This window comes from Doryrhamphus excisus, linkage group LG5, assembly GCF_037039965.1.
Source record: "Doryrhamphus excisus strain RoL-2023G ecotype Guam linkage group LG5, RoL_Dexc_Guam_v1.1, whole genome shotgun sequence".
Taxonomy (NCBI): Eukaryota; Metazoa; Chordata; class Actinopteri; order Syngnathiformes; family Syngnathidae; genus Doryrhamphus; species Doryrhamphus excisus.
In genome coordinates, this window is record NC_136361.1 from 11,327,155 (window position 1) to 11,343,523 (window position 16,369).

The 16,369-nt window shown below is 42.7% G+C and overlaps 1 protein-coding gene across 9 annotated transcripts in view; it reads left to right on the forward strand.

Moving 5' to 3' along the window:
• thsd7ab (thrombospondin, type I, domain containing 7Ab) overlaps positions 1–15,199 on the forward strand; it is a 180,264-nt gene extending 165,065 nt beyond the window's left edge. For 5 of the 9 annotated variants that reach the window (XM_058052748.2, XM_078790684.1, XM_058052753.2 and 2 more), the window contains 7 exons: positions 5,207–5,380; positions 7,107–7,205; positions 10,027–10,109; positions 10,227–10,440; positions 11,796–11,883; positions 12,043–12,352; positions 13,345–15,199. In XM_058052748.2, the coding sequence (XP_057908731.2) occupies positions 5,207–5,380; positions 7,107–7,205; positions 10,027–10,109; positions 10,227–10,440; positions 11,796–11,883; positions 12,043–12,190 (806 nt within the window). In that variant the 3' untranslated portion in view covers positions 12,191–12,352; positions 13,345–15,199. The remainder of the gene's footprint in view (positions 1–5,206; positions 5,381–7,106; positions 7,206–10,026; positions 10,110–10,226; positions 10,441–11,795; positions 11,884–12,042; positions 12,353–13,344) is intronic. The other 4 variants (XM_058052751.2, XM_058052755.2, XM_058052757.2 and 1 more) reach the window with 2 other exon arrangements.
• The last annotated feature ends 1,170 nt before the right edge of the window (positions 15,200–16,369 follow it).

Sequence of the window (16,369 nt, forward strand, 5' to 3'; positions counted from 1 at the left end):
ACACTGGCAATACGGAGTTATTCCAACAAGTGAAAGAAAAACTCGGGGAAGCCGGTATCGCGTGATGTTGATGTTTACGTTTTACTGGGCATGCCCTATTGACTATTCTGGTTGATTTTCACCACGCATGTAGACAAGAGATTGGAATATTCCTTTCTATGGATACCATTGTTTCCCGAAAGGTCATTTGGAAAGAGAAAAAGTGGTGATGTAAAAACGTGGCTACTGTGGAGTGTCTGTGGTGTAAAGACTGGCAGAGCAATGTAATATTGGTCCGTGTGGCAACACCTACCTTGTTCCTCCCATAGACTTATTGATGCACGTGTGAGGTCGTGGTGACATTTTGGAACATTTTTGGTTAGTGGTGTGCCACATGCCGTGGCTCAAAAAAGGTTGAAAAACACTGGTATAGACTAACACATAATAGCGTTCCTTTTTTACTTCCAGTTTATGCTTAGAGTACTACATACAGTGCATCCGGAAAGTATTCACAGCGGTTCACTTTTTCTACATTTTGTCATCAAGTCTCAAGCTCCATCAGGTTGGATGGGAGACGTCTGTGCACAGCCATTTTCAGATCTCTCCAGAGATGTTCGATCGGATTCAAGTCTGGACTCTGGCTGGGCCACTCCAGGACATTCACGGAGTGGTTCTGAAGCCAATTTTTTGAGATCTTGGCTGTGTGCTAATGTCTACTGTCTATATGGTCAAGGTACATGACCAGTCTACTGAGGTCAAGAGCGCTCTGGAGCAGGTTTTCATCCAGGATATCTCTATATATTGCTGCATTCATTTTTCCTTCTATCCTGACTAGTCTGCCAGTTCCTGCTGCTGAAAAACATCCCCACAGCATGATGCTGCCACCACCATGCTTCACTGTAGGGATGGTATTGGCCTGGTGATGAGCAGTGCCTGGTTTCCTCCAAACATGGCGCCTGGCATTCACACCAAAGAGTTCAATCTTTGTCTCATCAGACCAGAGAATTTTGTTTCTCATGGTCTGAGAGTCATTCAGGTGCTTTTTGGCAAATTCCAGACGGGCTGCCATGTTCCTTTTACTAAGGAGTGGCTTGCGTCTGGCCACTCTACCATACAGGCCTGATTGGTGGATTGCTGCAGAGATGGTTGTCCTTCTGGAAGGCTCTCCTCTCTCCACAGAGGAACGCTGGAGCTCTGACAGAGTGACCATCGGGGCCTTGGTCACCTCCCTGACTAAGGCCCTTCTTCCCCGATCGCTCAGTTTAGAAGGCCAGCCAGCTCTAGGAAGAGTCCTGGTGGTTCCAAACGTCTTCCATTTACGAATAATGGAGGCCACTGTGCTCATTGGGACCTTCAAAGCAGCAGAAATTTTTCTGTATCCTTCCCCAGATTTGTGCCTCAAGACAATCCTGTCTCGCAGGTCTACAGACAGTTCTTTTGACTTCATGCTTGGTGTTTGTGCTCTGACATGCACAGTCAACTATGGGACCTTATATAGACAGTTATTATATTTCCAAATCATGTCCAATCAACTGAATTTTCTGCAGGTGGACTCCAATTAAGCTGTAGAAAGATCTCAAGGATGATCAGTGGAAAAAAGATGCACTTGAGCTCAATTTTGAGCTTTATGGCAAAGGCTGTGAATTCTTATGTAAATGTGATTTTTTTGTTTTCTATTTTTAATAAATTCAAAACATGTCAAAAAAAAACTTTTTTCACATTGTCATAATGGGGTATTTTGTGTAGAATTTTGAGGTAAGAGATTAATTTAATTCAGTTTGGAATGAGGCTGTAACATGACAAAATGTAGAAAAAGTGAAGCGCTGTGAATACTTTCCGGATGCACTGTATATCATCAACTTTTTGCCGCACAAAAAAAACGTATGCACGTGGGGTGGGGTGCATTTATTTGTGTATTATGTGTATTAAAGATGCCAAACCCACTCTGTTGTACATGAATATAATCTATGCAAAGCATCTACATCTTAGCTTTTTATGAAAGCTGACAAAGCAAATCAGTGTATCTGATAATATGTCTCATGAATAATGAATATATTTTAAAGCTGTGGGCTGAATAGTGCAGTTACTTGGATTTTTTTTATTTTTTGGCTGCATCATGAGTGGCACCATATATAAATAGATGATATGTGATTGTTGTTACAATTCATTCATTCATTTTCTACCGCTTATCCTCACGAGGGTTGCAGGGGTGCTGGAGCCTATCCAAGCTTCGATAGCCAATCGCAGGGCACTATCATTACTATTATTAATTATCCCACTTTAACGAGGAAAGGGGACACCAAGAAGTAAAAGTGTTTGTCATGTAAAGTGAATCAAAAGCAGGAGAACTCTTTTCTCGTCGGCACTCAAGTAGCATTCAGGAGCAGCTTATTGCAAGGGAGAATTACACTCATTCATTTTGCACTGCTAAGTGACAAAAGGCTTGCCTTCACATTTGTTCCATGTGGGTGTTAAATGTTTGGCATGAACATGCAAAAGAAATGTCATGGACCTTAAAAAAAGCAAAACAAGAAAATGTCTTTCTCTCAGATTGGGATTATCTCCTCAAGGCCCGCTGTCATGCATTTGATGGATGGCTGTCATGTGTCGGCTTTGAAGACATCTTTTTGAACGCGTCATTCTCTCCAAAGCTGCCAAAAGCTGGAGAGGATGCATATTTGTCACAGTCTGCCCTGCCCTAACCACATCAGCCTCTGGTTTTGGAGCTGCACTTAAGTGGAGCGCCATCAGTGCACCATCAATAAGACAAGACGGCAGACTGAAGGCCCAATTTAGCAGGCTGCCTGATAAAGAGAGGTGGATTTCTGCACAGTGCACTTTAGATTTAAGTCAGTTGTGTTTTTTGTCAGTGTCAGTGCTCCCAGCAGGGGAAATTAGAGCAAGCTTGCTCTGCAAACTTAGAAGTTCATTTCTAAAGGTGTCTAATTGGGCTTATCACTCGTTCAGCACTCACAGGAAGAAGAATCTCATCCCTTTTTATCCAGGACCTGTCCATACGCTGCACATTCACGATTCAGCATTTATGACTTTACAAATTTGCAGATTTTTTTTCCTCCAAAAATATCTAATCCACTTTATTTATTTAGCACATTTCATAAAGTGCTGCACAGACTAATAAGACAATAAATAATAAGAACTAAAAGTACAAATTACCATAGTAAAAACAATCCTTATGTGAAACATGAACACATATTTCTTTCCCTTTTCTGTGCGTTCTAGTGCAGGAAAACTAGCTATGAGCTAGCAAACAACGGACATCATGGGAAATACCTATTTTGATGCTATAGCCCCCCCCCCCCCAAAAAAAAAATGCCAACAGTGTCCCATTTACAGAACTGACTTGTATATAAACCCAAGCTACACCCTCATGAAAAACTATTTTCATCTGGCAGACTAACACGACACGTCGCTAATCGCTAATCGCTAATCTCAGCATCATTCACAGACGGAAGAGTGGACACCTCGCTTTCCACTCAACAAGATGCTTGTTTGCCATCAGCAGTTTTTAGCCGAGGAGTGGAGCACACGTCTCGTGCTGGAAGACACAGCCATCCCAAGGAGAGCAGACATCATAAATGTTGTTGCTGTTGACGGAACTAGCATCAGTATGTGTATCCATGTGACTTAGGAAAGAAGTTTTGGTAGTGTTTTAAATCATCAAAATATGGCAAGGTACTGCAACTATTACATGTTATTATCAGTGTAGTACGTGTTAATGCATGATCACAGCATGATATCAAACTATGCAATGTTGTTTGAGTTTTTTTTTAGTAGTGAAATATGTGTGTCCCAATGATGTCCATTTTTAGCTAGCTTATAATAACTTGGAAAAATGCATAGACAAAAGAAATAAATATGTGTTTTAGTGTTTCACATAAGGATTGTCAATGATTGGGCAAAATTCCAACAAAAGTGCAGTTCCCGTTTAAGTCTCGTCTTGGGCATCACTAGTTGGAACTGGACTTCAGACCTCAATGTGCGTGCTGGAGCGTAAATTTGGATGAAGTCCAAAATGTATTGAGGAGCCAGTCCACGCCTTGAAAACAAACCAACCAGTGCAGGGACGCTAGAATCGGGGGGATGTGCTTCCTTTTTTTGGTTGCTGCTAAAAACCTAAATAAGTTGGGAGAGCTGGGATAGCTCCTTGTTCTTTTTTTTGCTTCTGGTTTCTGTCCTGTACTTCCTGCGATGGGTGTTGTCTCATCCATGATTCAAGAACCCACCGCATTCAAAAAAAAGCTCTCTCGGATCCGCCAGTTGAGAATCCCTGGTATAACATGGTGCCATGTGGGCTGCATGGTCGTCTTCTGCAATGGTGCATTTTTAGATTTAAATGTCAAGTGTGCCTGTGCGGGCTGGACGATGCAGAGACACGACATCCTAGATAACAGTCCAAGCAGTCTTCTCTTTGCTGGGAGGCACCCTGGTGTCAATTGTGCGGGAATTCAGTGTGCGCATAGGAATTTTGGCAGCAGACACACACAAGTTGATGCATTCTTGACCGGTGCTCCACTTCTGCCGTTGTTTGATGAGCTGCACTTGTCAGCAGTAGTCAGAGATAACTTGCATCACATCCCAAATCTTCTCCGCCTCCCTCCCTCATCACGTTCGCATTGAAATGAGAATTCTGACCGCGTCCCGGCCCGCAAACCTTAACATCTCCTCGTCTTGCCTTCAAGTGTTCCCACGCGACTCACCTCTGATGATCCAGTTGTTAGCACGGCAGCTTACAGGAAATGAATGGCAGCTGCGGTGAGCCTGGAAGCCAACTCAGAAATCGCATCAGCCATTAATAATTATCAGGGAAGGATAGGAAGTCATTGCTTTCATTCCAATGTTTTGATGCAAATAGCGGGAACTGAAAAAAACTTCCAACTGAGCCTCTTTAACCTTTACATCAGTTAAGAGGATGCACAAATTAGGACAAGTGTGGATGCCAACACTTGCCTTGCAGCCGTGAGTAAACTTGTGCATCCATACAGAAGATGTGTTTTGATAAGATAACACAAAACAACATATGATAACAATCTATGAGAACAACTTTTGTACTTTCACTAAATCAGCCGTCAATATCAGTCTTAATCCTTTGCAGGTTTTGTGTTTGCATATAAGGATTGACATGCAGACCGCCCAAAGACCGTGGGACCAGTGACACAAACAAACTGAAATACGAGTCAGCTGACTTTTAATGTCCTCTGTCTGACAGGTGAGTGCTACCTAATGGAGTGGTCGGACTGGAGCTCCTGCGTCAGCATCTGCGTGAAGGAAGCCGGCGTGGACTTTGGTTCTGTTCGGGTCCGCTCCAAGGCTGTGGTGGCCCAGGAGCCTGAGAACCTGCAGCTGTGTCCGGACCAGGCCTGGGAGTCTCAGCCCTGCACAGGTAACTGGACCATCTCACCTGGCCTGGAAGGTTGGCCGATACCAAGATTAGCATGATGAGCTAACCTTAAGGTCGGATTCTTGGTCGGATTCTCGCTACAACTGATTTACATTTGTAGCGGGTTACAAATGATGAGATGAATGATGAGAAAGAGATGATTGCTCAGATTCATTTTACCATCGATAGTTATATCCTGATATTGTATACATGACCCAATATTCAGGTTGGAAAAGGAGTAAGAAAGGGGTAATATTGCCATTTTTAAAAAACAGAATATGAGCATATTCGGGTTTTGGTGTTTACATGGCCGTGCACAACCATTCATTCATTTTCTACCGCTTTTCCTCATGAGGGTCGCGGGGGTGCTGGAGCCTATCCCAGCTGTCTTTGGGCGAGAGGCGGGGTACACCCTGGAATGGTGGCCAGCCAATCACAGGGCACATATAGACAAACAACCATTCACACTCACAATTTGGAGTCACCAATTAACCTAGCATGTTTTTGGAATGGGGCGGCACGGCGGACGAGTGGTTAGCGCACAGACCTCACAGCTAGGAGACCAGGGTTCAATTCCACCCTCGGCCATCTCTGTGTGGAGTTTGCATGTTCTCCCTGTGCATGCGTGGGTTTCCACATTCCAAAAACATGCTAGGTTAATTGGCGACTCCAAATTGTCCATAGGTATGAATGTGAGTGTGAATGGTTGTTTGTCTATATGTGCCCTGTGATTGGCTGGCCACCAGTCCAGGTTGTACCCCGCCTCTTGCTCGAAGACAGCTGGGATAGGCTCCAGCACCCCCACGACCCTCGTGAGGAAAAAGCGGTAGAAAATGAATGACTGAATGAATGTTTTTGGAATGTGGGAGGAAACCGGAGTACCCGGAGAAAACCCACGCATGCACGGGGAGAAAATGCAAACTCCACACAGAGATGCCCAAGGGTGGAACTGAACCTTCATCTCCTAGCTGTGAGGTCTGCACGCTAACCACTAGACCACCGTGCCGCCCCGTGCGCAACCAGGTTATTTCTAATATTATTATGAAAGGGTTATTTGGCTGCATGTAAACGTAGCCTGGGCACCCAGTTATCCTGTCTCCAGTCGCGAAGCTAGGACCTCTGAAAACACAAGACAAAGCGGTGGTGAAGGGGCAAACGTAAAATTTAACAAAGAACGTAATGTAGTGGCATTCTTATCTCACTGTGTGAAGCTCTTCATCACCTCTCACAGTGAACGAGTATGTACATTAAAACCACCTCGCACACATTACATGTAGCATCCATAAAAACAAACAATCTGCTGTGTATAAACATAACTACAACCTTTTGTGTTGTTATGCAATTCTACGCTGGTTGTCAATGACAGTTTTAAAGACGGGAAGTGATTCAATCATTGCACAAAAAGCAAGAAAAAAAAAATACCGGTTGAAGTGAATGAGTGGCTGACAGAGAGCAGCAATACTGAAGCACATCTTTTTATTGTTCAAGGGTAAGTTGTTCGTTTCCTGCAGTAGCCGCGTTTGCTTTCTGCAGAGCCATGAGACCGATGGTGATAGTCATCTCCCAGCACTGATAGAGTCATTAATAGAGATTAAAACACTCCACTACACACGCTTTAAGATTATTATTATTATACCATACAGTTACATCCATATCTTCCCTGCTGATGATTAATCTTCATGTGATCGGCCATCATGGATTGTTTTATTTTTTTCCACCCTGCCCCCAGGAGGCGAATGTTACGAGTACAAGTGGCTCAGCAGCTCGCGACCGAACTCCTCACGCCCGCTGGTTTGGTGTCAGCGCTCTGACGGGCTCAATGTCACCGGTAAGAACATTATAGTCAATCTCTGACAGTTCGAGCAAAATAACCACGCTAAATATAAAGTCTCAACTTTTAAAGCTCCTAAAACACAAAGTTCCAAGTGCTTATTGGAGCACTTTGCAACATAGAGCATTCCTCATACGTTCATTTATTTGTGGCGGCCTGCCACAAATCAATTTGCCACTACTAGTGGTCTCACAAGATCCAAGTTCCAAGGAACTAGGACTAAATGATGACTAATGAAAATGAACTTGAATAATATAGCTGTGAATAATGAATAATATAATAACTTTTTCCTTGTCCCCCGCCTCCAAACAGGCAGAGAGCAAGTTCACTCTGTGCATTGTTTTTAGAAACTTGGCACATTTGTTCCATAGAACGAATGAGCCCTTTTATCAGTCATACAGTCTCTTTATCTCGGTGGATGGAGGCGGGGCCGGTAGCATACACACAGAGTGCACAAGTGTGTCGTCTCATGAGGTCCAACCCAAAGTTTTGTCATGGATTTCCATTTTTCCATTGTACGTTTCTTAAGAGTAAAATTAAAATCCCGTCTTGTCTCGTTCACGTTAGACCCAATCCCGTCTTGTAACACGCCTGGGTGCTACATTTTGGCTTTTACTCATAAACACATGTTACGCATGTTCTTCTAACTCTGTCCAGTAGATGACATCATAACGCCACTTCTTAAAGAGAACTGCACTTATTTATTTTGCCCATCATTCACAATCCTTATGTAAAACATGAACACATTTCTTTCCCTTTTCTGTACATTTTAACAAGAGAAAACAACTTAGTATGTGCTAGCTAACAATGTATGTGATTGGGAGGCACCTATAAGAACAATAGCCCTCTAAAAAAAAACTCTAACACCATTTTATTGTTTGATATACATGCTGTGATTATGCATTAACAAGTACATTGATGATAACGTCAACAACAGCAGCATAGATACAGCGACAACACTTTTGATGTCCACTGTCCTTGGGAAGGCTGTGTCTTCCAGCACAGGTGAAAAATGCTGACAGCAATCGTGCTGTGATTATACATTAAAAATTGCATTGATGATAACGTATATTGCTTACAGTATCATGCTGTATTTTGATTATTTAAGAACACAAGGTGCATTTATTTCACAGCATGCATATAGCTATGTATCTGTACCGTCAACAACAGCAGCATAAATACAACAATAACACTCACAATATCCACTCTCCTTGGGATGGCTGTGTCTTCCAGCACAAGACGTGTGCTCCAGTGCTCAGGTAAAAAATGCTGACGGCAAACGAGCATCTTCTTGAGTCTTTGTAGTGAAATTGAGATCTAGGTATCCACTCTTCCGTCTGTGACAAGCGGCAATAGCGAGGCATTGTGTTAGCCCGCCAGATATAGTTTTTCCTGTTAGCTGCGACAATAACAATATCACTGTAGGTTGTTTCATATAGAAGTCCGTTATGTAAATGGTAATGCTGTTTTTTTGGGAGGGCTTTCTCATCAAACTACGTACTTCCCAATTACATCCATTGTCAGCTAGATCAGTGATTTTCAACCACTGTGCCGCGGCACACTAGTGTGCCTTGAGAAATTGTCAGGTGTGCCGTGAGGAATTATCCAATATCACTTTTTATAATTTACATTTATTAATCATCATTTGCAAATATTATGTCAATATCCACGTATACGTGGACCCAAATATTCCAATTGCGTTTGGTTTATTTGCTCAAACGGAAAGAATCTAACCTTTGTATACGCCTCATTCCGAAAGAATAGTGCCAATTGGAATGAATATATAATGGGATTAACAGGGGTGGAATATCCCCAATCCCATTGAGGTATCTTGTAGCTGCTCAAACGGAAAGTTGTCAGGGTGCCTTTTTCTTCTTCTGTACTTTATTGGCGGTTGGCAAGCAGCTTTCGTGTGCATTAGTGCCATCTATGGAACAGAATCTAAACCCTTCTATACACCATTCATAAGTCCATAAGTCAAAAGAAAATATATATCTATATAAAACATGTACCGAGTTGAATTATAAAATATTAGCAAGCTTAAATTTGATCCTTTCCTGGTCAAATTTATCATATCGCATGCTCAGATATGACGTAACACGTAGCTCCAGACGTTCTTCAGTTTTAAAAATGGAGGCCAGCAATTGGCACTGGACTGCTACGGAAACTTTGTTTTTGATCCAAAATAAATTTCAAGACTGGACAAACGAAAAACTGGCAATACGGAATTATTCCAACAAGTGAAAGAACAACTCGGGGAAGCCGGTGTCACGTGATGTTGGTGTTTACGTTTTACTGGGCATGCCCTATTGACTATTCTGGTTGATTATAGCGATGCATGTAGACAAGAGATTGGAATATTCCTTTCCATGGATACCATTGTTTCCGGAAAAGTCATTCGGAAAGAGAAAAACTCCTCATGTAAACATGGCAAGTGTGGAGTGTCTGTGGTGTAAAGACTGGCAGAGCAATGTAATATTGGTCCGTGTGGCAACACCTACCTTGTTCCTCCTATAGACTTAGTGATGTTTTCCAATGTAAAAAAACGTGCCGTGGCTCAAAAAAGGTTGAAAAACACCAAGCTAGATCATATTAACTAATTTTCTTGCGCTAGAATGCACAGAAATGGAAATCCAGTTTAATTTTGGATTGTACGTCCTCAGGGGGTTTGTTCTGAGAAGTTCTGCTGTATTCTCTTACATTTCTGTTATTAGTAACTTTATCAACTTACGTTAAAACATAAGTAGAGAATGTTGAGAGTGAGGAGAAAAGCATCATTGTGTTGTAGCTTATTAGATTGTGCTGTTCTAACCTGCAGGTGGCTGCCCTCCCGTCACCCCCATGGCGGACAGCAACGCCTGCGACCCTCCTTGTGTACCGCCGACATCTTTCTGCAGCGAGGTCAGTAAAGCATGACAGGCAGGGGAAAAAAAAACATGTAGCAACAATACAAGCAGGCTTGGATGGGACTCGCACACAAAATACACTTTAGTCCTGATCCTCTGCTTCCCCCTGTAGGCGGGAGTGTGCATGTGCGAAGAAGGTTTCACGGAGGTGCTGTCCCCCAGCGGGGTGCTGGACCAGTGTGCTCCTATCCCTATCCTGGAGATCCCCACGGCGAGTGACAAGAAGGGGGACGTGAAGACCAGCCGTGCCATTAATCCCACGCTGCCCGCTACCACCCAGCCCGGACGCACCGGCCGGACCTGGTACCTGCAACCCTACGGACCAGGTTAGAACCACAAAGAGTTTTGGGCTTTTTTTAATGTGCCTTAAGAAAGCACCAACTACTTGCACAAAAATAGTGTCTTTTTTGTTGTTTCCTCTTGTTTCCTCATGCTGCCACTTTAAAAACTCACTTTAGAATACCTTTATTGGGTTCCTGACTGCTTACACTGATTTTAAACTCCCTTGTAATTAAAAAAAATACATTAAACACCATGAAAATGTGTCTGCAGTCACACGACGTCCATTTTGGGGATGACTTCTATAAAAGTGTTGGTAAAGATGCCTTAACAAAGTCCAACACATGTGCAAAGCTGGTGGTGTTTAATCCCTGGAGTGACGCTAAGACATGAAGCCGAAAGTGCAACTTTAATCCTTGACAGCCTCTCATTACCTCCACCAGGAAGTTTTCTGTGTGTGTGTGTGTGTGTGTGTATGTATCTGTGTGTCTGTGTGTGCTTGTTGTTTTTTGTTTGCAACTTCCTTGTATGGCTTTTGAAGTCAAAATATACACTATATTATTTTGAAGTGTATTACCATTATTATTATTCCTTCATTCATTTTCTACTGCTTTTTCCTCACGAGGGTCGCGGGGGATGCTGGAGCCTATCCCAGCTGTCTTTGGGCGAGAGGCGGGGTACACCCTGGACGGGTCGCCAGCCAATCACAGGGCACATATAGACAAACAACCATTCACACTCACATTCGTACCTATGGACAATTTGGAGTCGCCAATTAACCTAGCATGTTTTTGGAATGTTGGAGGAAACCGGAGTACCCGGAGAAAACCCACGCATGCACGGGGAGAACATGCAAACTCCACACAGAGATGACCGAGGGTGGGAATTGAACCCTGGTCTCCTAGCTGTGAGGTCTGTGCGCTAACCACTAGTCCGCCGTGCCGCCCCGCACTTTTTTCAATATATGAAAATGAAAATGTTAATTGTTTTTTGATGTTCTTCTATTTTTATTTTAGCACTCTCAATATGTGGAAATTCAAACATTTACATTACATTTTTTTGTACTTTTCTATTTATTTCAGCATGCTTATCATACGTAGGTGGAAGTTTTTGATTTGTATTGCAGCACTTGTTGGAATATGTAAAAAATGTAAATTTTTACTGTTTTTTGTACTATTTGGAATATGTGGAAATTATTTTTAATTCATTCATTTTAATTTTAATTATTTTTATTTTATTTTCATTTGAGCACTCAGGACATGTGGAAATTCTAAATTTTGTTATATTTTTTGTACATTTTAAAATGTGTTACTTTAGCACTAGTTGAAATATATGAAAATTGAAGATGTTACCAATGTATTTGTTGCAGTTATTAGTTTTTACTGTCGGTCTTCCTTGACAGATGGCAAGTTGAAGATTTGGGTGTACGGGGTGGCGGCCGGAGCCTTCGTGCTACTCATCTTCATCGTGTCCATGATTTATCTCGCTTGGTAAGTACTTGTCTTCATCATCATTATCATCATCATCATCATCATGGCCACCTCCCTCCCCAATCAATCATCCACCGGACCCGCCCCCTCTTCTTCTTTACGTCAACCTTTTTTGTCTTCCTATCCCCCCGTGTCACCCTCCCTCTGTGATGAGGGCAGCAGCTACTGTGCCAGGGTGCATCGCTCTCTTGCGGCCCAAGAGTGCGACGCCAACGGGGCGGCTATGTGGATGGGCCAGAACCCCCCCGGGATGGTCTACACCTGTCCCGACTGCCAAGAACTGGCTCAGAGCAGCAACAGCAGCTAACCAGGAGGTGGAGGGTTTTCATCAAGCCAACAAGCCTCGCCCCTGTCCCCTCCAATCCCCTCCCGGCTAGCCCCTCCAGTTAAAGTGCCTGCCGCCTTTTCCCCCGTGGGGAAGGGGTGGTCATAAGACCGACCTGAATAGCAGGGTGAGATGATGGAGAAGGTGAGGACCAAAGTAGTGTAGACCCACTGTAGCTGCATCCAAGTGTCCTTTCTATATCGTTGATCCATAGGTGACAGAGTTGTTAGCGCACAGGCCACACAGCTAGGGGACCGGAGTTCGATTCCACCCTCGGGCATGTCTGTGTGGAGTTTGCATGTTCACCCCATGCATGCGTGGGTTTTCTCCGGGTACTCCGGTTTCCTCCCACATTCCAAAAACATGAATTGGTGACTCCAAATTGTCTCTTTGACAAATTATGCTTTTATTACTGTGATTCATCCACAAATAATGTGAAAAGTAACAACATTTTTGCATTTTAAAGCAAACTTAACATGACAACTACCATCATTGCCGCTTTGCTGCCCTCTTGTGGCCGAGTGTTGATGTTACCCCCATTTCATTCACCTCCATCCATCTTTGTTTCGTCTGTGTTTGCTATTAATCTAAAATTCTTTGACACTGCATTTAATTGTATAAGACATAGCACTAAAAAAACTAGACAGTAAGACGATTGAGATGGTTAAAAATTGCAATGTGTTGCGTCCCAGATGGGTCGAACAAAAGTGTAAGAATTAAAAATTAACAAAAAATAACAAGACAGAACATAAAACCAACAAAAAAAACTAAACAAATCACCAAAAGGGAATGACAAAGACTCACCAGAAAACAATCAGAGTACACTTCTCTAGGAAAACTGGAGATGTAACGGGACGTAACATCACGGTTGTCTCCAGCAGGGGGCAGCATCATCACATAGCTTGAGCTTTGTCAAGTCCTTTCGGATGTCTTCATTGTTACAAAGATAATGGAGCTCACAGTACATTGTAGTTTTGAGTGGTGTACAAGTACTGCATCTTTTATGAGTACCTCAACATGAGTGCTTTTCTAGCAGGTGTACCTAATGTTGTGTCCAGCGAGTGTAGTACTCCAGGTATGTTGGATGATAAATAATAATAATAATGATCTGCTCCTGTTGTCTTTTATTGATGCAGCAAGAAGCCAAAGAGACCTCCGAGACAGAGGCAGCAAAACAATCGTCTCAAACCTTTGACGCTGGCCTACGACGGTGACACGGACATGTAGTCGTGCGTGGGGGGGGGGCGCATGGCTTCACCTGTCACGGTGAGGACGGTTTGGGGTTTTTGAGGGGGACCTTTTTTTCTTGTGCAGCATGAAAGGAGCCGTCCCACGGGCGAGGAGTAGGAGAAAATCCTCTTAGAGCACATGAGAACGAGAACATCCTTTTTTTTTTTTTTTTTAAAGAAGCCCCCCTCCCCCCCCCTTTTTTTTACATGTTTCTTTTTGCAAGAGCCTTCATGACCTCTGCAGTGTTCTGTCAAATGCCTTTTTTTCACCCATCATCCGGTAAACTTTTCCAACACAAGAAGCAGAAGACTTTTCTGCTGAGTCGCTGGAGGCTTAGGATGCTGTGACGCTTCCTACGTTGCCAAAAGTCACCGCAGGGAAGAAGAGGAGGATGAGGAGGGATGGATGAGAAGTGGGGGGGAAATCTCCATAAAGGGGTTTAGAATTCCTTCTCCTCAATCCTTGCCTGGACTCCAAACTCCTGGCAGTGGAGGGTGGACAAAACAGGGACACGTTGCCATGGAAACAGGCTGTGTTGACCATGCACTATATTAGTGCAGCGCACGGAGCAGGAAGAAATGGGAGACTTTCTTGGGAGGGGGGGCGACCTTGTGTGGTGTGTCATCTAGTCATCATCGCCTTTGTTTGTGGCCACAAAGGATGGGAGATACTGCAGATTTTAGTACCAAGGAAATACCAGAACAGTACAGTCAAAGCTCACTTTTCATATGATTCAGTTTTTTGTTGAAAAAAAATGTCCCCGAAATTTGCAATATTGCTCATAACAAACTAGTCGGTTAGCCCTGTATTGTATTGTGAGGTGAAATGGAGTACCCAAACAAAGCACCCAACGCGTTGCTCACTCACCATCTGTGTATTTTTGATTGAGTGTGACTGCTAAATAACCCGCCATGGGGCCAAAGAAAGTTGCGAGTGTCAGCAATTTGATAAAGAGTCCAACAGTAAGTTCCATCCAGTCCTCATTTAGAATTATTTCATATTGTTTCTGCATGTAAAAGTAGAATTATTTTTGATTTTTTTTTTTTTTTAAATGTGTTCAGATTTTTGGGTACCTGGAACGGAATCATTGGATTTACATTTTTCCTATGGGAAACATTGCCTCGGTTTTCATAGGTTGCGGTTTTTGTCAAACCTTTTGTAACAAATTAATAATGAAAACCAAGGTACTGCTGTATCGCAGGTACTTTTTTACTCTAAATTTTTCAGGATCATTGAATGAGACCTCACAGCTAGGAGACAAGGGTTCAATTCCACCCTTGGCCATCTCTGTGTGCAGTTTGCATGTTCTCCCCGTGCATGTGTGGGTTTTCTCCGGGTACTCCGGTTTCCTCCCACATTCCAAAAACATGCTAGGTTAATTGGTGACTCCAAATTGTCCATAGGTATGAATGTGAGTGTGAATGGTTGTTTGTCTATATGTGCCCTGTGATTGGCTGGCCACCAGTCCAGGGTGTACCATGCCTCTCGCCCAAGTTGGGATAGGCTCCAGCATACCCCTGCAACCCTACGGAGGATAACCGGCATAGCAAACGGATGGATGGCATCCACAATGATACAATGTACTTGTCGCCAACATAACGCTGTATAATTATTCCCTTTTATTGCATACCATTGTGTGAGCACAATAACGACAGTAGCGCAAAAAAAAAAAACTCAACAAAAGCAAGAATTACTATTGGCTGTCATTCAAATCCAAAGCCAACAATGTATAACTATAGTCAAATATTGGTTTTCCAACATATGAAATATTTGACTTGGTTTTCAACAAAACTTTGCCTTGGTTTTCATGCAAATAAGTCCGTTTTCCCTGTAGTGTATCTTACCACAGATTGGAGTGGTGAAACAAAGCGCCCTATAGTGTGTTGCTGACTTACCATCCGTGCACCACTAAATAACCCGCCATGGGGCCAAAGAAAGGTGAAAAACACTATTGAATTCAAGAAAGAACTCAAAGAACCCAAAGAAGGAAGATGGCGTCCCCTCCCCTTCAGTAAAAATAATAATTATGTTTAAATTATGTTCAGGGTTTAAAACTATAATTATTCCTCATAAAAAACTATTACTTGTTAATATTTGTGTATGGAACAGATCAATTGGATTTACATTATTCACCATTATTTGATGTTGGTACGTTTCTGTTTTTGTCTGACCTTTTGGAGCAAATTCATCATGAAAACCAAAGCACCACTTTTCATGTGGGCAGCAATGGAGGTAAGGTGGGGGGAAGTGTCTTGCCCAGGGACACAACGACAGTGGTGGAGGGAGCAAGGATCCAACCACCGACTTCTGGTTTCTGGGCAACCTGCTCGAAATCCAGAACCACTCCTGCCCCACTCCAAAACACGGATTTTTGTTCAGATAATATCACGCTAATATCGATCCGGTACCACCTTTGGTATTGCTAATATTGATATTTGGATCAAACCACGGTCAATTAAAGGTGGACCAACGATTTCTCCTCATTCCAAATAACTTTGTTTGAGTAAAGAGAAGTCAAATTGAAGTATTTGTCATTTTCTTCTGCCTTGTGAGCAGTTTGTATATCTGAAACGGCTCAACTCAGGAGCTCACAAAACCTTCCTGATTTATTCTCAGTTAAATTTGTGTGGGGAAGAAACGAAGGCTGATGTTTTATGTTGGAACATGTTTACGCTGTTGGATTTCTAAAGTCAATTGATTTGTTTTCCAGTGGAGGAAGAAGACAATGTACATTTATTTTCTTTTAAACAGAAAACGTTTAGTTTGAATATTGCAAAGTGGGTGTAAGATTTTTTTTTTTCTGTCCTGATGCAAATTCTGTGGTGGGAAAAAAAAAACACAAATGAGCAAAAAGAAGAAGAAAAAAAGAGAAAAGCTCGTCTGTTTTTGTACAGGTTGTTTGTGTGTGCGAGAAGAATACGCAACAATAAA